Source organism: Neopelma chrysocephalum, unplaced genomic scaffold (assembly GCF_003984885.1).
Source record: "Neopelma chrysocephalum unplaced genomic scaffold, ASM398488v2 Primary Assembly neopelma1_43, whole genome shotgun sequence".
NCBI lineage: Eukaryota > Metazoa > Chordata > Aves > Passeriformes > Pipridae > Neopelma > Neopelma chrysocephalum.
The window spans coordinates 1,586,221-1,611,098 of record NW_020897702.1 but is presented as its reverse complement, the minus strand read 5'-3'; the positions used below and the strand labels follow the sequence as shown (position 1 = coordinate 1,611,098).

Sequence of the window (24,878 nt, the reverse complement as noted above, 5' to 3'; positions counted from 1 at the left end):
TAAAAGTGATTTGGGCTCCTAGTCACTCTAGGCAGTGTCACTAAACCCAGGGGGTACAATCATAGGGTATTGTTTCATGGCCACAGTTAAAAAAAATGGGGTTGCCATCCTTGGAGAATTGAATGAAAAAAAATCTACCCCCAAATTTTAAAAAGACTAGTTAGTAGAAGTCTGGTTTTACATTTTTAACTGCAGTATGTTTTATAAACACTGTCACAGAACTACAAAATACTGCTCCTATTGAAAAGCTGTATGAGAAACACGATCCTGCAAATATTTTGGCACATGCTTAATAGTGTGGCCATTCTGACACAGACTGAGGGACACTAGCCCAGCCTCTGTCTCCCACAGAGACTGGTAGTAAATGCCTGTGACAAGAGTTTAAGAACAGAGCAAGTAAAGTGATATTTCTCCTACATATTCTCTCACCAGCAAACAGTGTTTTTTAGGGATTTGTTAATTCTCTTGCTGTTTTAAAAACTATCTCTCCAATTAAAATTTTGCTGGCAAAGTTATGTTTGTTCAAGGGAATTTTTTTCCAACTGACATAGTTATGCTGACAGAACTTCTTAATGATGTATTATTGTATCAACAGAAAACTCTCTTTGCCTGTAGAGTTAATTTTGTTTCAGAGATCATACTGCTACATCAGCAAAGCAACTACTTTGCTAGGCATGCTCAACATGTTCATTATGGTAGTTTGTCCAAACTGACAAATCCTTTCAAATGTGGACAAATTTGAAGTCTGGACACTTGCATGAGAAGTAGGATGTCTCTGCCTTGAAATGTCAGAGACAACTTTTACTGAGGATTACGGCATCAATAAGGCAGACATAAGTCTGAACCAAAGGAGTCAATGGAATTTGGACATTTCCAAAGGAAGCAGTAGCCACAGTCGATGTATGTAAAACACATGTGGCTTCAAACTTCCTTCCAATCAAGCTGACCACAAACACGTCTTTAGGAACTTAATTTTCATATTATAGTTTTAATTGGTGCATATGATAAATACTCCTTGAGATCTTTGAGGTGTGTTATGTCTTACCATCAGAGAAAATAGGCATATAATACCATATCATACCAATGTGAGGACAAATTAAGAACTAAATACCACATATTAGCTATCTCTGTACATAAACAGAATTATAAGATTCAAAGTAATGCTAATATTTATCTTTCATACTATTAGGTAAGCTACAGAAATATATGCACATACTAACACATTTTCACAAACACAGACACAGATGTGTTATATAATGTATAGAAGGCATCTCTATATATTATATACACAAGCACTCTCTCAAAAAGTTACAGTAAACATACAGGCAGGCACAAAACCCCATTATTTTTATAGAAAATACAGTTAGTGCATGTCTTTACTGCAGAAGAATGTTACAGCATCTGTACATACTTTGAAAGTTCTAAATCTAGAGCAGTCTTTGTTAATAGGATTTACTTCTGTGATATTTGAGATTGCAGAGCTAAAGGAAGATTCTCAAACATAAAACCCTGATGACATGCATATCAAATATAGATTAAATTGGTTTTCAAATGCAGAAACAGCATTTAAAGGCATTGCTGTTTTGCTTTTGGCTTTCTTTTACACATTAAATTATTTTGTAGGAAACAAAACTAATTTATTTGTAAAATAAAAATTATCTAGCATTCTAGAACATTACCAAAATACTAAAGAGGTCTATATTTCCCCATCTTTTCCAATTTTTTAGAAAATAATTGACACAAGCTAATCAAACCACTTTCTGAATTATGTAAAAATATTCTAAACATTTCTACTTTATAGGCCAAGTTGCAGGATTAATCATGCCGGACTATGAAGTTTGCCCACAGAGATGATCACTAAAAATATTCTGTTAAATTTTCAAACACTAAAAAATATTTAGAATATAATTAAACATACAAGTTTTTTTCCTGATGTATAATATTTTGCAGTGGAAACATTCACTACAGTGCCTTTTTCATTACTCAAGTTTTAAACTGCTGCAATCAATTCCTTGGCAAAGCAATTGGGGCAGAGAAAAAAAAGAGGAGGGCAGGGAAATTAAAAATACAAAGGAGGCGAGGGATGGATGAGGACAGAGACATCATTTCTTGCTTTTAAGCTTTGAAGTCATTAGCATGGAGGATCTGAGCAGTTATTCTCATGGACAAGCGTGCTGGCAGTCCATTTAAAAGGAACACGATTTCAGCTAGTCTATACAGAACATACCTGCAGTTCAGATGAGCAATGGGTATGTGATGTTTTAGTTGTGGGAGAGCTGTTGCGGTATTATTGCTTAAAAATGAAAATAAATAAATGCTGACTATGTTAGCTGATGGCTGAGAAAAATCTAGGAAAAGCATGAGGAACAACTTGCTTCCATGTTGAGGACGTTCAGGGCAGGAAAGAGTAAAGAAAAAATATGAGAGGCACAGCTTGAAATTTTAAGCACTTATACCAAGTAACTTTGAGAGAGTATCCATTTTGCTGCACAAGCACTTCACACCTGTGAGCCAGATTGCATATGCTGAGCTGAGTTTACTTCATGCTGATTTAACTCAACACTGGAGGGGCTGAGCTGAGAAACATGAAAGTGGAAACAGTACAAGAAAGTGTACATGTGCAGTCACACCACCTGCAATTTATGGAAGCTGGGAATGAACACTGAGTAATCTGATATGGGAATGGTTACGTTTAACATGTCACTTATTTTTAGTGACTATTTGGAGTGTTCACATTACTATGAGTAATAAAGGAAAGCTTACAGACACAGGCAGATGTATCAAAAATGTGAAGGATGTGCATGTTATTATTCAATGGCATTAGTATGAGTAATCTCATCATATGCTGAATATATTCTGTGCCCATGTATATCTAATACACATGTTCATCTGTGAGAAAAAAATAGAGTTTTATGGTATGTACGCTACACTGAGGATGCCATTGAAACCTCAGTAAAGCTTGGTCAAAAGTTTGGTCAAGCTTAGTTGCAGAAGCTCCCGACATGTTCTAACCTAGAATGGCTCGACTGGAATTGCAAGATGAGAGAAGGCAGCAAGGAGCTCCATTAAGTCTTTACCCAATTAAGTACTTCTGCTGAAAGGGAAGCAGCTTGTGTGTGGCACTACAATAAAATGCTGCTGCTCAGCTAAATCTGAAGTGGCTAGACTCATAAACCATGAAGGTAGCAGTGAGGTATCACAGCTCCCTTTCATGTCTTCAAAGAGGAGAAGTTTAGGCTGCCATATAGATTTTCAGTTAAAATTTTGAAACAATTTCCATTTTAAAGTGGTGCTGCCCTTCTGCTACAAACCTCTGTGTGGCCTCAATCCATACAATGAGTACGCTGCCAAGTAAAATGTCATGATCCCATAGTTCAAATTGTCAAATCTACATTGGTGTTAAGTCCACTGATCTTCTGGTAAAATGTGGAACTGTGTGTACAGTTATATCTCCTAGGGCTGTTCAATAACAATGTGACTCACAAGCAAAATCAAGGGAAAAGTTGTGCAGAATACCAGTCTATGCTTATATTAATTAAATGCTAGAATTATCTAAAGATTAATCCTCTCTGGTTTTCTTTGGTGGAATGTCCTAAACACATACTGTCTGGCGGGCACATAGATGTGTTTCAGCTGTGTAATTCAGATGCTTACTGCTATGACAGAAACTCCAGCTGCTGTGCTGTTCGGCTTAGGGCCTGTGTTGAAGTGCTTCTTTATCTTCCCAGCTACTGAGAGCTGATGTTCATTCTCTGGAAGGCCATCATCCTAGAGAGAAATAAAGCAAAATAAAACTTCAGAGAGAAAAGGCGAAAGGAGGGAATTGCAGGGTGATTCTGATAGCACCTGTCAATATAGAAAAGTTTACAAAAAGTTTCTATTAAAATATGGGTCAATCATTGCCTCCACCAATTTATCTAAGGTACTTATAAGATGAACATATGATGGCATGAACCAGTCTCTCTCTTCTTCTTTACTCAATCTTTTCTTCTCAAATTTTAGGTAACGTTAATTAATAATAATTGTTAAACATTTTATTTTTATTTTTACCATGCCTTAACCACCATTGCCTAGTTATTTTTAGGTCCATTAATATTTCAAAGCATGATAAACTCAGACCTGTTTATGATTCTGTTTACTCATCACATAAATTTAATGATAATGACCTCAAAAGTAAAAAGTATCCAAGAGATTAGAATAACAAAAGGTCCTATTTTGGCAGGATGAAGGAAAGGATCTTCCAAAATTCTGAGAGATACCTATAAGCTCCTTGTATAATTGTAAATGTTCCATACTCAGGGACTATGGGGTTGGGTGAAAGATGCGGCCACAATTCAGTGAGTCCCACAGTGAGGAAACACAGATAAGATGGGAGCTGAGACATGCCCTGGCTGAGAACCTCGGGGTGGGTGAGGGTGAGACCTGACCAACTCTAGGATGCATTGTAGCACGTCTGCAGGCCAGGCCAGGTCAGGTCAGGCGTGAGCTCATGGCTTGTGGTGGTATTCTCCACAGACCATGACTACTGTACTAAAATCCTTGCTAACCAGAACTATCTCCACAAACCAAATCTCCAACTGACTGATAACAAGAGACTGCAATTCCTTCCCCCAGTCTCAAGGCACGCAAGCCTGGGATGCTGTGGGGAAAGGTACATGAATGCAGAGGTACAAATTGCCTGGGAAAGCAGAGAAGGGCTGGAGCCAGCTGTGGGTGGCCTCTTCCTCCATGCCAAAATGAATATGTTTTCAACTTGAGCTAACCTGAGGTAAAAGTAGGCACACAACTGCATGGCCAAGTAGAGGTAGACACATGTTCTGCTGTGGAACACACCAAGTGAGCCAGCTCTCCAGCCCAGACACCATGCAGCTGGTCTGGGACATGCCTCCTTCCAGCTGAGACATCCCACTTTGCAGAGAGAACCTGGATATCTGCACCTAGGCACACCAGCAACCTCCATGCTAAGACGAAACCATAGCAGAAAGAAGGGAGTTTGCAGTTTTGCACAAGTCCTCAAGTTGGATTCAAGCCCAAGAAAAGGGGAGTTTTTTTAGAAATTGTAAAAAAGATCCTTACGCCTGAAAAATGTGCAAAAAACCACTGCTCAGTGAGACTTCCCCACTAGCAGAATATGCAGGATTACAGGCAACAATATGCAGAATAGGTGGAATAGAGAGATAAACATGCAGGATATCAGGTCACTGGCCACACATCATGGTCATCCCAAGCTAGTACTGCATGGTGTGTGTGGCTGACAACAGTTGAAAAAGTTCTTAAACTCCACTTAAGCAAAATCATAGCAGAATACAGGCAAACAAGAGACAAGATCAGAATGGAGAGAGACAACAGACACTTCGCAGCAATTCTGAGTGCACTTAAAGACTTACAGAGCTGCTGCTGTAAATCACGAGTTCAGTGAGCCTATGGGAATTTTAGGGAGGTTGGTAGGGTTTGTTATTTATTTAGCTTGGGGAGTTTGTGTTTAGAGATCCCTTACTCACCCCTTTAAAAAAACTGTCTCAGCTGGCAAAATATAGTCAAGTGCACACAGCTGCAAAACACAAAAACCAAAACAATACAACTCAGTAGCTGATTATTGTCTAGCACCGGGGAGTCTTGGCTCGGTAGTATATGACCCCTAAAAATAACCTGCTTTCCATTGACCTTGCCTTTCCCAGAAGAAAGCTAAAGTGAATTTCTCTTCAATAAACGAGGAAGAAAAAATAAAATCATTCTCTTGGCTTTCTTGACATGAAAGACTGCCAAGCATTCATGTCATCTTGTCAAAAGACTAAACTACGGAGAAGACAACAGTTACCAAGACTGTAGTCATATTTTATTGGTGAAGCACTACACCCACACTTTCGGTGGCAACATGCCACAGACTCATAGTTTGGGCTCCAGTTTTTAGATTAAATACTTCGCAGCTCAATTTAAAATGTAGCATAGGGATATATTGGAATTCCTCTAAATTTTTATTACTACTGTTGGTGCCACCTGACATTTAGTAGTTATCATTTTTTTATTCAAGTGTGCCTTATAAACAAGTCAGTATATATTAAGTTGGCTCCTGGAATCACTTCAGTCAACAATAAAATAGATAGCTATTGAGGGTGAGAGATGACAGCTGTTTAACTAAATACAAAACAAGCTACTCTGCATTTTTAAAAGACAAGAAGTAAAAAAAAAACCAAAAAACAACCAGAATCAAAAACATCAGGTTGACCAGAGTCAGCAGGGTAAGTTGTAGAATTGGAGAATAGGATAAACATTGCTGACAAGAATTTCATTGGGTTGCTGTAATGGGAAGGATGTCAGACCCCAAAGAGGTTAACTGTTCCTTTCCTCTATATTCAAGATTTTGCTTTTTTCAGTGGGTTAGGACCACAGAATTTCATCTCAGATTTAGCAGTCATTACAAGATCTTTTAAAGACGACTAGTGATTTTTGGTGCTCAATCTGGGAACTTTAAAGAGTCATGAGCTTCAGAAAACATTGACTGCTGATGCTCTGAAAGAAGAGCTCTCCTGTGCATGACTCAGAAACGGAACAGTCAAAATCCACTGAGTGTTTGAAAACTCTAGTCCAGAATTTGAGTTTTCACATGGACAATGTAAACTGCTTGGAATGTTAAAATACTTCTGGTTTTTGTGTTATTGGTTTTTTGTTTTTTTTTTTTAATCAGCCTCCACACAATACCTTTCATGGTCCATTTGAAAGAAATCAAAATAATATTAAAAAAAAAAGAGGCGTAGTGTCTTGGAGTCATTCCAGTAATTAATAAAAACTGGTTTCATACTTGCATTGTTTTCTCTGTGGCAGGAGACATTGCCACTCAAAGGAAAAAGAAGCGTTAAAAAGATGTAATGAAGTTCAGGATTCCCAGACTCCTGCCCTGAAGCACTTATATCCATTTCACAAGTTAGTCACAAGACCTTTACTTTCCAGGTCTAAAATCATCAGATGAATAGATTATTATACAAATAACAGCAGGAAACCAGAGCAAATAGAAGTGCTGGAAAAGCTTTTGAACACTGTTTCCTCTAGGGATTATAGGGAAATGTTTGTTTGTGCAGTGTCCTAAGGTGTAACCAAAAGTAGTGCAGCTATGAAACAAGAAATGTCTTTTTAAATTAACTTCCTTACAAATATTCTACTTATTGCTACTTATTGCTTGGTTATTCATTTCTTTTGCAGACAAATTTCCAAGGCAAACACAGGGAAGGAAATATGTAAAAGCTCCAGTTTTCCAAATTCTTTTTAGGCTGGTGTGTGCCATCTTTCCTCCTCCAGCAACAACACAGATTTTATGTTGATTATTTTAACAGAGAAGGATTTAGGGAATGCAGTCATTCAGCATTTGCTGCTCAATGATGTATTAGGAAACAGTTACTACTTATACAACAAAAAAAGAGTAAGTTTGTCCTGTAGCTTGTTTCAGGTTATCAATAACATCAATGTTTAAAATGCCAGATTTCAAGCTTCCAGTCTCTTTTATAATTCTCTGGCTTTGCAGAGACTTTGAGCAGGTAAAGGAAAGAGCTGGGGTCCCTGTAGGGGAAGCATAAACAGATGGATTTGTTTCCAGGTCCAAGTGTACTGCATAGGAGAGATGACTGAATAAACTAAATGAAGGGGGCAAAGAACTGTTGCTGAATTGCATTTAGAATTCAAGATCTCCATCTGTGGCAGTGGCATGTAGCCAACATCTTTTCAGGTTTTGTTTTTTTGAATTGAAAACAGCTGGGATATCATTGACATAGGAACTGCTTTACTGGTCTGACTCTGACCATAACAAGTTTTGCAGTTTCCAAAAGGATTCCAGCTATTTTTATAGCAAAAACTGAAACTAAAATGAGGGTTTGCTCCTACTGAAACTGTCAAAGCACATTCCAGGAATCTCAGCAATTTACCGAGTAATCACATAGTAAGCAGCTATAAAGTGGAATGGTTACTTACAATCTACAAAATGGTTTTATACAGTGTAAGCAGTTACAACACTTCTATCAAAGGTTTGATCAAAGAGAGAAAACGTTTCTTAAAACTGTCGAAGAAAACACATGCCTGCTTTTCAAGCCAGCTGTTTTATCTAGTATTTTAGCTGCAGATTTAACACTCTATGAAGAGGTTCAAAACTGCCATAAGAAAAGTTCTGTGGTGAACTCTATCCCAGCTGAAACCAGGACAGAAAGGGAAAGTAAAGTCCAGCATTTGATGCCATGAAAAAGTATTTAAGCAGGTTACCTGTGAAAATGGAATGTAGGTGAAAATTCCCCATATCTTCTCGGAAAGACAGCATGCAGATAATTGCTCAGGTAATTACAACATATAGATTGCAGAACCTTTTGTAAAAAGTGATGAGTATATTAATTCCCTGTCCTAAAGCTGGGAAAATGAGGTAGAGGGAGGTTATGTGGCAGACTTGCACCTGATCAAACAAGTCATGGCATGGGGATGCATAGCTGGATCTAACACCAGTGTACCATTCTGCCTCAGTGCATCAGCAGGCTGACCCTGCTAGGCTATCTTCTAGTGTGTCTGCTAGGCTAGACACACTTCAAGGAAATGCCTTTTTTCATGTAATCATTTAAGCACCTGTTTCAACTCAGCCATGTTCTTATTCCTCCTAATGTGAATTAGGATTATAGTGCCATCTAGTTAATTTTATGCCTGATATTAAGTGCTTCCATGTGCGATGCCTTGAAATAGGAGCAATGTTTGGAAAATGTTCAAGCACTTTTCTGAACTGGTCCCAGTGCTGGTTTTTTGCCTTCCAGAAAAAATATCTGGCGGACACATACGAGAATTCAAAAGCAGTTTTGATCTGCATTATGAACTATTTTTAGTGTACTGCTGAAGACAAAATACTGATTCGTCTCAGTTGCTAAAAGCAGCAGTCGGGCAGAAAAGAAGGAATTACAGAAATGTCATGGAATATTTGTTTCATTTACTTATAGGTTGAACTTCTACAGGTTTGATTGCAGAGAATTATTACCATCATAAAATTACAAGAAGTGCAGCAGAGCTAGATTAAAGATGAATGGAACACTGCATGTTGTTTCTGACAGTGCATTGTTGTCACTGTTAAGTAGTAGTACCTTTAACAAAGACAAGTAGATCTTTAACTTTCCCTGTATATCCTCTAATTCCTGCCAACCAAGTACTTAAGAACTTTGTGAGCCAAGAGTTATATCCAGACCACTATATTTAATAGGCTCCAACGGGCTCATCCTCCAAAAATTTATTAAATTCCCTTTTGAATCCATTTATACTTGTCCTCTACAGCACCTTCTGGCAAAGGGTTCCACATGTTAACTTATTGCACAGAAACCCAGGAATTTGCCAAGGTTTTGTTAACAGAGCTCTGGAGTGTTAAAAGGCTTTAGTCCCTCTCCCCTGCCATCCCCATCACCAGGTACTACTGAGGGCAGAGAGCAGATCCTCATGTCACTTGCACACCATCACCATCAGGTTACTAACAAAGAGCTGTACTCTTTTTTTAATACATCGTGCAAAAATGGCTTCCTAAAACACACCATGGTGTAACTGAATTAAAAAAAAAAGCGTCTGGGAGTAGCATTAATATTTCAAATATATTTTTCAGAAAAAGGTGAAGATAAGTGACCACATCCTTAAATGGTGTAAACAGGTGACATAGCAGTAATCTCAGCAGCAGTGTGCTGATGAGTGTGTTGACACTGCGGGTGACCTGGCCTCTCTGTGGCTTCTGATCAGTTGGTTCCATCTCTTCCCCTGCAGAACTCCAGAAATCTCCACCCATCTTCCTCCCATGGGGACGCAGAGACATGGGAGAGAGAGACCTCAATCACCAAAAGGCATTATAAACTGTGACAGAACACTGTGTTTCAAGGACAGCCCCTGGCATCAAGGAAAATTAGTATTTCAGGTGCTTGAATGTCACCCTAAAAATGAAAATATTTTCATCAGATGTTTTTCTGCACTCTTTGTACATCAAAGAAGTCCTCTGCATGATAAAAGCATTTACAATTTTTAAAAAACCGGTTTGGGCAATAAGGAAGCCTCCAAGTCTAAAACATATACTTCGTAAATGCTTAACTGATCACCACTACTCTGGATGATATGGAGGACATTTTCATAAAAAAAGATTAACATCTGAGGTTACTGTATATTTGAATTTTTAGAACAGTGTTTTAGTGGGAAAGGGATTTTGGATACAGCAGTTGAGGAACCAAATTCTATTCCAGGGAGGAATGCACACTCAAGCTTGCAACAAACCAAATGAAGCATTATTTCTTCTTCCTTCAATTTTTTTCTCTGTTCATCCCAATTGTGTTTCTTTTCTCAGTTGTCCCTTCTGAATTTGAATATAGACTGTCCCATATTTTTATTGCTTATCATCCAAATATTTTAAGACATGTTAAATAGTCTGAAATAATTAACAAATATTAATTATCATCAGAAGCTAAATATGATTCTAAAGGTTTCCTTGTTTCATTCTGGATCAAGTAGCTTAACACTATGAACTACATTGCAGTGACTCTTAATCATGATTGTGAGATTTTTTAGTCCATCTGATTTTAGGAGAACAAAATGTGTCACTGAAGCTTCAAGCTGATTTTTAGACATATAAATTTATCAAATGTCACTGAAATCTGTTGAAAATCTGGCTTTAAATATTTCAGAGAAAATGTAGCTGAGCATGCATATAATAGTGTAAACTCCAAGGTACATGTGATACACTAAATAAGCGTGTAACCCAGCTTATTTCCAGTTAAATCTGGGGCATTTTTAGAATGTGCTGGCTTTCAAAAGGGCATAGCAGGGTCTTGACAGGAAAGAGCTCAAAGATGCCAAATTCCAAGAAGCATCTCCAAGTCCGAAAATACTTACATTAACCCATGGATGCTCAAGAACTTGCAAGGCTGAGAACCGCAGATCTACATCTACTTGAAGCATCATTGTGATAAGTTCCTGAGAAATGGAACACTGGGTCAAATTTAGAGAACACTTTTAAAGAACAAATCAACACTCACTAAAGAGCTCTTTAACTGATTTTGTGAGAGTGCTCAAAGGGAGAGTGAACTACCAACTGCAGAAATATATTATTTAAAAAATAGAACAACTGTGAACTGCTGAACTTCCAGATGAACTTTTAAATCAATATCTATCTGTACCTTGAAAAGCTAGAAGACATTTCTGAGTTACAGTTCTGAAGCCACTGTTTAACAGAAAAGCACTTAATACATAATGTGCAAAACAGATGGTTGCATGAAATTAGGTTAGCTTCCCATTAGGAAAAAGACAATTTCTTTGTAAGAAAAAAAGCTGGCAAATCTAGAATTTTACTTTAAGCTCTTGTAAAAATGACATAGAAAATATTAAAAAACCCCCAATGCTTAAAAACATTTTTTCATCCTCTGATTTTCTCTGCAATTACTGAGTTTTCAACTAGCATGTAAATAAACATATATATAATTCCACCACTGAGGGGAGAGCATGGCAAAACCAGGATGGCAACATGGAGCAAATAAAGGTGTATCAAGAAAGACCAAAGCTAGTAATTCTTAGTGGTAAAGATAAGTTAAATGGATAGGCTAATGCTTCAAAACAGAAATTTTAGACTGCACTATCTGGAAGAAGGAGCTTCACAGGAAAACACCACTGGCAAAGGACTTGAAGAGTTCCTAATTATGATGCTATGAAATGAAGCCTGCTACAACACAATGATGTGGTTTAGAGGACTTCAAACTCTATGACTGTATCTCACTCATTAACCTCACTAGTTAACAAGCTAAAATGCTAGTCCTGATCACCCTCCGCATATCTGTAAAAGCAGGATGTATCTGCCTTAGAACACCAAAGGCTACAGTCCAAGAACTGTGACCTGAACAAGTCTGTATTTCACACCACAATACAACAATAAGGCAATGGGGAGGCCTAGTTCTTTGACAGAAAGAAACAACCCATATAACATCTAATGGGATTAATAAGGAAAATCAGCCTCCCCATAATATTATTACATCATATTCAAAAGCTCCAGGTTGGTACTTGGTCCTCCCCATAAGTCCATACAAAGCACAGTCCCAGGGAGCTTTCAAGCCTAAGAGGTGTAGGTCAAGCGAAGTTATTTAAATTTTTCTCAATCAGTAAGAGCTACTCATGTTTCTATTGTCTGCAACATCACATAGTGATATGATGTCCTTTCAGAACAGGGTCCATTTCAGAACCACTCGGAGTCTAACAGACAGTAATCATACGACAACACACTAGGTGACCCAGAGGACTTCACAGGTATAGCAGGAGATAAATGAGACGTCAAATACAGCACTGTGAAAGAACAACAAGCATTAGATACTCCCACTGGAAATAATAATGGAGAAGAAAGTATCAGCAACTATAAAACTCACCTTTGCAGAGTCAGAAACATTATCCCAATATGGAGATGGAAAATCCACCTGTCCCATCAAAATCTGATCAAAAAGTACTTCTTGGTCATCTCCACTTCTGCAAGGTAAAAACCAAAGAAAACCAACAACAAAACCCAAAGAAAAATTATTTCCAGAAGTGGTTCCAACAGACTTTTTGAAATCGCTTTTAACTGTTGATCCATTAGTATGCTTATGGAAGCTGTTGATTCACCCCAAGCATGCAGCTATGCGTGTGAATGGTGAGATCATAAAACACAGCACATTTGGTGCACTCTTTCTGAAGTAACCTGCTAGTCTTTAGGATTACCCATAACTTTGCAATTGCTTTGAGGGGAATAAAAGATCTGAAATGTCCTTATTAAGTGGCTTACTTTTTAAACACCTTTTACCAGCCACAAAATATGTTGTGTTTGGCCCATGAAAGAAGATGTTTATTTCATTGTGTATTTAAAACATCAGGCAAAGGCTCAGAGAACCTGTAATGGAGGCTCTTGTTTGTAATGGAATGAAGTTTAAACTAAAATAAACAAACATGAGACAGAGATCTTACAGTAAAATCACAGACATTTATGGGGTTTGTATAAAACACTATGTGGAGCACAGGAAAAAAAACCAAACCCTATGAGCAGAGAACTTTTACCAGTGGCAATCTCTGTGCTTAATGCAAAAGCAGCATAGGGACTAGTTTGCATAACAAGGATGGTTAAATAGATCAGTCCATACCCACGGAATGGAGGAAAACCACAGAGCAGGATGTAAGTAATCACACCCGCTGCCCAGATGTCCACCTTCAAGCCATATCTAGAAGTGTGAGAGACATGGTTAGAGACATCTGATTCCTATGGACTACAGTGCAAGAAGAGAGGAAACATTCAGAATTATTAATAATTTCTTATAAATTCTCATCTCAATTTTACCTACCTACCAATCCTAATTCTCCTTTCAAATATTTTTTACATTTACATCTGAAAACTATAACTAGATCAGAACGTGTGAGTGCACAGAAGAAATTTGGCAGTATTCTTGAGTTAGACAGTGATGTTAGATGGATGTTTCTCCATCCGTGCCTTTTTGGGGGCATAAAAATTGGCATCAGATGCCTATCATCATGAAGTCTGCAAAGGTGACACAGCCTGCTCAAGCCAGCAGGCAGTTACTCTGTGGAACAAATCAGAAGAGGGCAGTATGTGATAATGAAATAAAATTAAGTGAATGGTAGTTAGCAGTTTCTGAGAACAGTTTAAGAATTACTTCTTGCATCTGTAAATGGCTAGTTAGTAACTCAGTGTTAAGATGAGAAGTTTGAGGTCAACAACTGGCAGAGATTGACCAATACAACTCCACAGCTGGCCTTGTTCTGAGCTGGTTTGGATAAGACAGCCTCCAGAAGTCCCTTCCAACTGTTCTGCAACATAGCCAAGCAAAGGCAGTATAAAAATCTTAATTGCAAGAACTCTATCTGGCACAATGTCGAGAATATGCTCCACTGTGTATACAACAATGAATCATTACTAAAAGTGATTTACCCAGTTTCAGCGATGATTTCTGGAGCTACATATGTTGGGGTCCCACAAACAGTATATAAAGGTCCATCCACAATTGTTGCTAGGCCAAAGTCCCCTAACTTCAGGGACTTGCTTCCATCTTGGTGTTCATAAACCTAAATCAGGAGGAAAATTCAAAAGTTTACCACAATACCATCAAGGTAACTACTATATCATTTACTAACTGCCTGAAACGTTCCTTCTTATTTACAGTAATTTTTCTTCTCCTTACATTCAACATATTTCTCTGTAAGCTTTGCAAATTCACAGACAATTTGGACAAATTCCCTTGAACACAGACAGGGTGTTCGGGAAGGACTTATCTCACCACTTGGCCAACAAAGGACATACCACTTGCTAGACACTAAAACCCAGAAGCAAATGCATGGCATTCCAACAGTGGCTTTCCGAGGTTAACTCCCCACTGACAGCCAATTCACAGCGCAGAGTTTTGAGTTTAAAAACTCTTGCAGAGAGCTTAAAGGTTTGCAGAGGAACTTCAGCTACTTAATTAATAGCCAGTCTTCGCGAACGAAGATTTTGGGAAAGGTCTTTTACCTTTCCAGCCTGCGCAATGGATTTTTTAGGTGAGACACAGCCTGCGCTGAACTGAGCCCACCCTTTAATCCTAAGGTTCATCTGCCGGGGCCAAGCAAGCTTGGACAATGGCAGTGAGGTCCTCAGGACGTAGGTTTGTTTAGAGTGACCTTCTCATAGATGGATGGCCTCACAGGGCTAACGAGCTCCATCTGCCCGGGGGACTGGGAATCGAACCTGGGTCGCAGTGGTGAGAGTGCCGCATGCTAACCACTAGGCCACCGCTTAGATAATACAAAAGTGACTGCACTGTTCCAGATTCTTCTCTGTGTGTTGAAATCACAAGACACAAACCTGGCTGGGCTATTTCACCTAGACATACTGTCCTCTCCTTGGATGACTGTTAAATACCAACCAGTGTCTTACTGGCATGTTACCATCATGATCAGTGGGACATAGGCAGTTAGGGCTGCTAATGGATACACATGACAATCCTGTCTTAAAGCATGGTCTTTACAGCAGGAGCATGATCTTTCATGGGTTTTTATGGGTACAAAGGGAGATTAAGATACAGTCACAAGAAAAAACACTAAAAACATCAGTAAAAAATACACAATTTTAAAGGCCAGTTCAGAGCAAAAGAACAGCCCTAAATTTGTAATCACTGAAAACTTACAAAAAAAATATTTAAAATAAAAAATACAAAAATCTATCTAACTTAAACACAAGGCTGTGAGTCTTTCTAAAATTCAGCTGCTGGTTTGAGTTCTTGCTTCCCATTTTGATATGTTTTCTACAACAGCACCTTAAAAAAATAGAAATGGTCTACAGGAGGCCTTCTTTTAGTATATATGCATCACTTCATTATTTTGCAACCCAAATCAAAGCTCCATGTAGTCTGGCTCCCAATAGTGATATCCTGACAACAATTCGCAGCAAAACTGTGCATAAATACAAGATAACATACTTCTCAATCAAAACCAAAATCATTCTTAATACATATCTTGACCAGCTACTCCTAAATCACGTTTATCTACAACTGTTTGAAGAAGAAAATACTAGATTTTTTTCTTATAAATATAGAATAAATTCTACAAGGGACCCTTGAACAGTTCATTTGGTACAAAATCAATTCTTGAAGTCTCTCACTACTGTTCACTATGGATCTGCTATAGCTCATAATAACTAGTTATATTATACAGCCCACATCCCCCAGTTTCTCCTTTGTTAATGTTAGCCATGTCTAGAGAGAAAACCCTTCTCTGTCCTGAATCTCTGCTTATCAGGTGATACAGTCACAAGCAGACACTCAGAGTACACGAAGTTCTTCTCCTTTCATGACGTTATTTTTAAGAATTCAACCAGACCTTTAAGAGGACCAGCTATTTAAAATGGATTCATATTTCTCTTCTACTAAGCCAGAAAAAAAAGACATGCTTATAGAAAAGCACCAGGAAAAAAAAAAAGGCAATTATGGTTTTATTAAAAACACAGATTGTTAAATACATCTGGTTCTTGAAACTAAAGAAAGTGTTCTCTGAAATGGCAGTAATAAATCTAATTTCAACAACAGTTTTAATTAAAGTCTAGAGACTAGGGCTTTAAATATTCGCTTGCTGAAAATGTAAAGTGTGCATTTAGACATCAGAGCTGGATTCAGCCTAATTAGCATTTCATATTCTATTTCATGCAGTTATCTTTTACAAAACTTTTTCTGCATTGTGCTAACCTATTGAACCTTAGTAAATTCCTTCCTTCAACAGACCACACCTTGTGTGACTCATCTACACTAGAAATTAATTACAGAAGAGGTTTGTTTGGCAACATTTACCAATGCAGAAGGTTTGATACTGTGTATTTTCTAGTATTTTACTTCATCCATTTCTAGGAATTACTTTCATTGGAAAACTATTTCAGTTGACTTGTAAAACTGAAGAAAGTAACTTTTCCTCACCCCGTTGTAACTCCATATAAAAAGAAGCCCAGTGTGAAGCTGTGGTATGTTATTTGCCAGTCAAGGAATGAGAAAGGTCATGCAATGCTTGTGTTATTCAGAATAAATGCTATACATGTTCCACTGCATTTAAATACTGAAGGGCAATTAAAGAAATGGGGATTAGTGCAAATTGCCCACTATGAAGTGCTTTCACTGTTTTAACTAAGCAATAAAACTGTGTAATTGTACAACACTAATTGAATGCAGCCACACGTAATTGTGTGCCACCATATGTATCCTATTAGTGTAAAGACTGTCAGTATTTCCTAAGCTGCTCTTGTGATCAGTGCAGATGGCAACAGTCAGAGAAGTTGTTCTCTAGGGTTTATTATATGGCTATAAAGACATCCCATGACTTGACAAAATAAACATACTAAATAGCAGCAATTATGAAAAATGTTCCAATTAAAACATGGAAGACACTCCCTAGAGAACAAAGAAACCCAAAAAACCTAAAACATCACAGGTATTCAGCATAGCCTAAACTCTTGGACAGTTGACTGTTAAGTAGCCTTTTCACACCTTGAGGATATTATATAAGGATAATAATTATCCCTGAGGATAATATTTAAGCATTTACTAAAACAACGGGTGTTGCACATAGGACAGGTTCACACACACAGAGATTTACGAGCAGGATATATAGCCCATTGCACACATCAGTTCTAAGCATGGAAGTTACTTTTGGGGAAAAGGAAAAACCAAGAAGAGAAAGGAGAAGGGGAAGGGGAAAGCTCAACCTGGGGCTGGTAACAGATGAAATAAAGAGGCTCTGGATGAATATCCTCTTCTGGGTGCCCTCTCCAGAACACCATGTTCCCCTTCACTCCCTATGTTTTTCCTCAAGTAACTTGCTCATTCTCCCTGTTGTTTTTTCCTGCTAGTGGGGCTGTTAACCTTGGGACATGTATTGACCAGGGTAGATTCCAACCCCATCTAGTTGCCCTGCGTTGGGCAGGCCTGTTATAGGTTCCACTAAACCTCAAGTTACAACCTATGGGCAGGAAAAAGGCAGTGGAGAAAGGGCTGATTCTCACATTAGTATCCAGGAAAACCCCCTGTAACAACACTACCAGCTGTTTACACGTGCAAAACTGTGACAGTAACGGAGGGAAAGACACAGCACAAGAACAATGAAGGAAAAATACTGCCCTGATCACTTAGGTGAAGGGTTAAAGAGCTGCAAGGAAAAGGGTAGGCTACAAAAGGCAAGTAGAAGGTATTTAGAAAAAAAAAGGGTAAGACCCATGTGACATTTTTCAAGTATTTTATAAATGCCATTAAAATAACTAATTGCAGTCTTGTGACACAAGGAACCACACATTCCATTTGACAGCTAAGACAGAAGTAGAAAGGTTCAGAGACACTAAGGACAGTGTCAGAGCTGGGGTCAGAGCTCAGGTAAGCTCAGGTAAGTCTATTTCCAAAGTGCTCTTCTAAAGCAGTATTCTTTTCTTTCAAGGACCTGATAAACCTTAGAGAATTAATATAATTTGTGAATCAAATGCTGGCTTTTGAGAATTAGGATGCTGCAGGAGGTTAAACGCCACACCCTCACTGTTCAATATCAATATCAATATCAATGCAGAACACTGGAAAAGTCATTCAAAAACAATTCAGCTACAATGTGAAGTGTGTTATCACACCTGGTAGTGGGTAATTAGCAGAAAAGCTGGGCAGGAAAATCTAATCCTCTCCCTGCTGCCCCCATCTCAAGCCCACCTTTCTCTCTTCCCCCAAAAGCTTAAGTCTGGACTTTAGGCATTTATAGACAAGTCAAGACAGCAGCAGGGCAAGCCTTGCCCCAGACCAAGACCCTTCTGCACACTCCAGGCACAGCATTAAGGAATCCTGGCATGTGATTGCTACATCTGCGTGTAGCCACCTATCAACACCAGCACCAGGGCATGAAAGGAGCAAAAGGGCCAAGAAAGGTGTATCAGTCATTATTGTCTAATGAAACTTCTACCCAGTATATTTTCATCAGTTTATGGAAAATGAGGGCAGGTTACTTCCTTACCCAGAACAGCAAAAGCACTGGCCACTAGAAGAACTTAAACTGTAAAAACCCCGCTCCCTGGAATATTAGTAAGATCTACTTGACTCGACATTCTCATAAAACCTTTTCAGTGTCAAATAGGACTAAATGTCATGGCAGAGAGCAAACAACTGAAAGAACTGATCTTCTATGATTCTATGAACATTGTTTTATGGTTGCAGAATATATGGAGAATTGGGACATGTCAATTCTGAGTTACAGCTGGAACATGTCAGCAAACTTGGGAAAACTCAAAACAGTGAAATAATCAGGAGAAGTTAATTTATCAGAAGAAATAAACCTATGTGAAGGATACAATTGCTGCATTCAAGAGTGCAAAATTCTTAGAAGAAAGACTAATTGTCATGGTATGTTTTCCATTGCCTTCAGTAGATAAGGCTCATGCAGATTCAGTCAGAAAAAGGAAAATTTAAACTGTCTATCTGGGAAAGTGGCTTAATAAAAAGTGTTATAGGATTATTTGGGAGATGCAGTAGGGGAAGAAAGGACACTGAAGTCTCTTCCTGTCTTTGCTCTGACGTAGGACATGATTAGGGCACAGCATTTACGTGCATCATACTTGTAAAACTAAAGTGTTGCCAATTACTTAGGCAGCAGCAAAAGTACAGAATAGTCTGCTGAGGACAGAACACTTTTGTAGTTATGAAAAACTTGAAATTATCTTGAAGTTTACTAAAAGGTCACTTCTAGTGATTCCAGGAATAACTTTGCTGCTGTGTCCCACATAACAGTCTAGACATACCACCTTATGTTACTGTTAATTATAGCTGTTATTCTTAAAAGAGCTTTACAATGCAAAATGTTAAAATGAAAAGAAACAATTACTTAAAACATTGAAATAAACTGGGTGGATGTGTGGAAGGAGGAAGAAGTTCTCTCACACACTCCTAAGTTATCAACAATACTGAAAGCTGAATCTTCACTTACCAGTAGATTCTCCGGCTTGATATCCCTGTGGACAATGTTCAGGCTGTGAAGATATTTGATGGCACTGGCCAGATTGTAAAGCATTCCACTGGCATCCCGCTCTGTGTATTTGTTGGTGGAAGTAATAGCATCAAAAAGATCTCCTCCCTGGAGCAAAATTACCACGGGATATGAGCAATACTGCTAATGAAATGACCAAAATATTTAGGGAAAATCAAGGAACATAATTTATAGAGGAGGAGAAGAAGGAAGAGGAGGAGAAGGAGGAAGAAGAGGAGAAGGAGGAAGAGGAGGAAGAGGAGGAGGAGAAGAGAGAAGCAGCACAATTTTCCTTGCAGCTATAAACTAGGGGTACTGTGATTACATCCTCCATTATGTCAGCTGAGCAGATCAGTAAGTCAGAACCTTTTGTTATGGCTGAGTTGGTCAGCTAAGAGGCTGGAGTCTCTATTGCAAACTATTCCCACCTGCTGCTTTTGTAACGTGTCCAGCACTTGCCAACCTGTGTGTTCAGAGCCTCTGTTACAAATTTCTGGCAAGACTACATACTTGCTTGTCATGATGTCATGTACCAACCCTTTCCACTCTTTATTATAATCACAAACAGACTGATATCAAATTTTTGCCCAGTGCCTGACTGAACCCCAGAAAGATGAAGGAACTCTGAGTAAAATTCAAATTAGCTACCTGTCCTCACTGCTGTCATCTGTTTTCATCTCATAAATCTTCGAAATTATGGATTTTAGAAACAAGCACCTTCTCTACACAAAATGTGAAGTTTTTGGTAGTGTGACGCCTCTGGCAGCTAATACTGAAGAACTTTACAGCATGTATGTCAGGCACTGGAAGACAGAGGGGTAGCTTGTGCCATTTCCAGCTCATCATGCTGCCTAATTCAGCTAGAAGGTACTGCCAGTGAAAGAAAAATCAAGAAAATAATAGAGAGAAAAAAGGAAAGAAGAAAAGAAAAGAAAAAAAAATGAGCAGAAATCCTCAAAGTTGAAATGATCTTCACTGGGATCTGAGGCAACCATGACATTTGGACTGTATTTCCAGAGATGAGCCGGCAAGTGGGAAGAAGAGCATGTGAGACAAAACTGTAAGTTTAAAAATGAGATTAAGAAGGAAGCTTGACAGAGTGGAGGAAAACCCAACCATCTTTTGAGAGAGACTACTCAAAGGTATCGAGCCTCTAGCCAACATCAAAGCAGAAACATAAAGAAAACACAATCCAACAACAACAAAAAAAAAAAAAGAGGGAAAGGATAATTCTGAAAAAAAATCCCTGCTGCAGTCAAAATTTCAAGAAAAAAACCCAGAGGAGACTGTATTTTGAAGAACATGTAGATTTTTTCTGAAGGCAGTAGAGGAGTCCCAGCTTTTCCAACTCTCATGATTTTATCAACAGCCTCAAGACTGTTTGAAGGTTGGGTTTTTTAAGGCTCAGCTCCAGAGTAAACACTTTTTCCACAAAGAGAAAGGATGAGGGGGAAAAAAGAAAAAAAATAAAAAAGAATTTTTCCAGGAATCATGGCTACAGAGAAAAGGGTAGGAAAAGAGAACCACCAAAGACTCAAATCTGATAAAACAGACTTTACTTGTTATAAAAAAACCCAAACAAACTATTAAAATTTTTGCATTGTTGAGGTGCAGCTGAAGTATGCCAGGGCAGGTTTATTTCCATTGTAGATGCAAAACCCCAGCTCTTTGGAAACTGCTTACAGCCAACCATTGTCAAATCTGGACCACATCAAACCTCTTACACTGGCTGGTGACTGTTCAAGACACATCAAGATACATAGTGTCAAGGAAAAGGAAGAACAAAAGGCCGAACTAAACCAGATAGAGGATTAGAGAGAGAGAGAGACCAAGTATTTGGCAAAAGTTCAATACCATGTACTTCATGGCATTATCTGATCCCTAAGTATTAGATATCAGCATGTGGGAAAGTATGTGAGATAAATAATCTATCTTCCCTAAGCTCCTTCCTGTGAAACCCCTGTACCAGCTGCTTTTTAACATGAGGTAGTGGATTAGACAGATCTTTGGTCTTATCTAATATGTTCCAGATGCTCAGGAGAAGTGTCAGTAACTTCAGCAAAGCATCTGCCTCAAAAGAAAGAATATAGTAGTCCAAGCTGAGATATAAGAGGCAAGAAGGAAAGAAGTTGAACCTTAAAAAGAGAAGGAAAGATTTTGGCTTGAAGTTAGAAGAAAAGAAACAAATATTCATGCACAGAAGAAACATAAACTCAGATAAAGATAGAGGCTGCAGAGCAATTTAACAGATGGTCAAGCCAATCTGAAGCAGAATAATTTTCTCCATTTAAGCAGTCTACTGTACTCAGTAAAGTTTCTTACCAGGTAGCCTGCTAAGAACAGAGAGCACATATTTAGTCTGTGGGATTCTCTGTGTGGTTGAAAGAGAGATGATATCCTGGAAAGAGTTAACAGAGCTGACAGCTATATCAGGCAGAATTGTTTTCAGACTTTCTTCTCCCCAAAGAGCACTTCAACCTGCAAGGTTCTGCTAAGCCGATTCACACAGCGGGTCACTATCATTTATTCAGGCACAAGAGGTGAGTTCAGGATGACACTTCAGTCTTAAATCCCCTGTTCAGGAGTGAAACGGAACCAGGAACATCTGAATGCAGTTTTTGTCATCTGTGCACACGAGGAAGTGTACTTGGAACTACAGTAACCAATTATTTATTTATTACCTAGCTATGTAAATGATATGATCTCTCTTTTTCTTCTGCAAAAGTGAAATCATATCCTGGAGTAGTAAAGGAAACTCTGCAATAAATCTTGCTTCTTAAATTGGTCAAACCCCTGTTAGGTTTGAATAACAATTTTGTTGCTCTGTGTAAAAAGGCAACGTGCCAGAAACCAGGTCTTTGCTTCCTTTTACAAGCACCACTTGCAATGTGTTTATATTTGTATTTATGAAGTGCTTTTTCTTACACTTTACAAAGCCATGAATGGCCTATCTGCCATGAGGTGAGGGTGGGATTTTCAGCAGCCACTTATGTCAAACATGTTACTGCCAATTAATGCAGGGTGGTATTAACTGAAACTGGGCTCTGCAGTATCAAGCCTTTTCTGCTTGCCTTTCTTTCCTGTCTGTGAGTTTGATTTAAAGTCAGGTCTTCAAAAGTCAGTCAATAACAGATGGTTAATCAATTCTAACAGTGCACACTATGAAATGGTAACAATCAGCAATTGGTGAATTAACAATTAATGTCCTTCCAGAAATACCTTCCCTGGTGCCCATGGAGTCTTTTTTTTCCAATTAATTATTGAGGAATAGATGCTTGCTTCAAAGAAACAAAGTTGACTTTCAAGAAGAAGGATATTTCTTCTAAATTTCTTCTATTATTCCACACAAAAGTAAAGAATATGAAAACAATGTTCTCTAGGATACCAGAAGTACAGAGATGTCTATAAAGCCCTTCCATAGCACAGCTAAAAGCATAAATATCTTAGCACGTGCAGCAATCTTGAAGAGTAAAGAAGAAAGAGCACAAGAAAACAGATTTTTCCAGAAAGTGAATACAATGCATGGTTTTCTTTACATACATCTTTTAAACTAGTTATTTTCTAAGAGTTGTCAGTCCCCTCCTCTCTCATTTAGCTGAGTAGGACTTCGACTAAAAATCCATTGGAGACTACAGTTTGCACATTTTTCAACCATGAATAGCACAGCAGGATGCACCCATAAAACCAGCTATGTGCTTACCATCTTGGCAGGTTAGGCAAGGCACAGCTTTTACTTCTTAGCACACCTCCTGGGGCCAAGATGAAGGATTTGTCAATGCAGGCTGAAGCTGTGGCTACATTAGATTACAATGCTATGCGAGAGGATTGAGGTACCTTTGAACAAGCTTTCATGGACACTGGGAAAAAACTACAGTAGCATGGATCTCATAGTGAGCTCACTTATCATAGAATAGAGCAGTAATTATGATTAAAATAGTTTTAGACGGCTAATAGTATCTGACCTCAGGGTGCACTATTTCACATTGCATGCCTAAGAGTGAGAGAGGGCTGTGATTGTGAAGGGAGTGGGAAAATGATTCTGGGACTGGTTACACAGAGGGATTCACGGCAGGAAAGAGTGTCAGTAATTTTGTTTTTTCTTAGGATGTAACCTCTCCATTAGAGAAAAAATAGGTATGCTCCTTGCCACCACCATCTCCCAGTGTGCTTCCTCAGAGCTTGGAGGTGCTGGACAATAGGGTTAGTGGGACCATAAGGTCCACAGCATCACTCAAGCAAAGTGGGGCATCTGTCAGGCTCAGACCTAAGAGGACATTGTTGCCATCTCCTCAGCTGTAGGGCATGGCCTGAGCCCCTCATATATAACAAGACTGTCCCAGACTGCCACAAGGACAGGGAAAATCTATGGCCATCCACCCATGAGCCACACTTGTCAGTCTCCCAGCTCTGGACTGGGAACATGGCTTGTGTCACTGGTGCTGCCACAAAGCACGGGAGATAATGGAACAAAACAAAAAAACTTGTCATGCAACTTGCTCTCATATTTCAGACCAGAAATTGAGAAGTTCTTGAAGAAACACTTGTACCTGGGACTATCCTATGTAAAATCCCAATGAGGTGACTACATTAAGAGCATCCCCTTATCTCCACCTACAATCAGAGCAAAGGAGGTTATAGACTTGCTTGCCAAAAATTGCTTTGTCTCATGACCTCTGGCAGGGCCTGTTTCTAGCCATGGATACAGAAGATGTCCATTGAAGAGGACCACACTCTTAATTTGAGTGGAGTGATCTGAGTGACAGGGTTCAGAGTGCCCAATTTGCTCATGTGTTGAGCATGCACACACAACAGACCTGCACACAAATGCTGCTGCTGCACAAGTTTATTGTCGTATTTGTTCTTAAACACTTAAAATTGTGGATTTCCCAGGTGTAGGCTGCCCCTGGAGAATGTGCTGACCAGGATACAGAAATGGAGGTGGCTGCTGAAAAGATGTACTTCCCACAGAATAGTTGAGCAAGGAAGGAGAATCACAAATCCCACTAGTGAATGGGAAAAACAGGTGTACCCTTTAAAGTATGCATGGAGGACAAGATATCTTCAGTAGTTTTCTGTTCTGATCTGCACAATTTGTGCAAATATATTTTCACCACTTTTTGTTCACAGGGACATACTTGTGTATTAGTACCAGAACCAAAAGCTAAACTCATACTTGTTGCACTGCACTGTTGACATTATGGGGGCAAAAGATGACATGGTCTGAGCTTCATAATCGAGTTTGAATATATAATTCCAGCAGAGAGTGAAATAAATGCATGAGATCTGGAAGTTACTATGAAGAAATAAATGGGGTCCAAAATACAAAATACTGCATTCCAAAATTTACTTTTCAGAATACAACCATG

General features: G+C 38.7%; 1 protein-coding gene across 5 annotated transcripts in view; it reads right to left on the bottom strand.

The window, feature by feature from the left end:
* Nucleotides 1-24,878, bottom strand: part of DCLK1 (doublecortin like kinase 1) — a 241,396-nt gene that overhangs the window by 12,404 nt on the left and 204,114 nt on the right. For all 5 annotated transcript variants that reach the window (XM_027677739.1, XM_027677740.1, XM_027677738.1 and 2 more), the window contains 6 exons: nt 19,474-19,620; nt 13,937-14,070; nt 13,134-13,211; nt 12,390-12,486; nt 10,873-10,953; nt 3,655-3,768 (listed from right to left, as the gene is read on the bottom strand). In XM_027677739.1, coding sequence (XP_027533540.1) covers nt 3,655-3,768; nt 10,873-10,953; nt 12,390-12,486; nt 13,134-13,211; nt 13,937-14,070; nt 19,474-19,620 — 651 coding nt within the window. The remainder of the gene's footprint in view (nt 1-3,654; nt 3,769-10,872; nt 10,954-12,389; nt 12,487-13,133; nt 13,212-13,936; nt 14,071-19,473; nt 19,621-24,878) is intronic.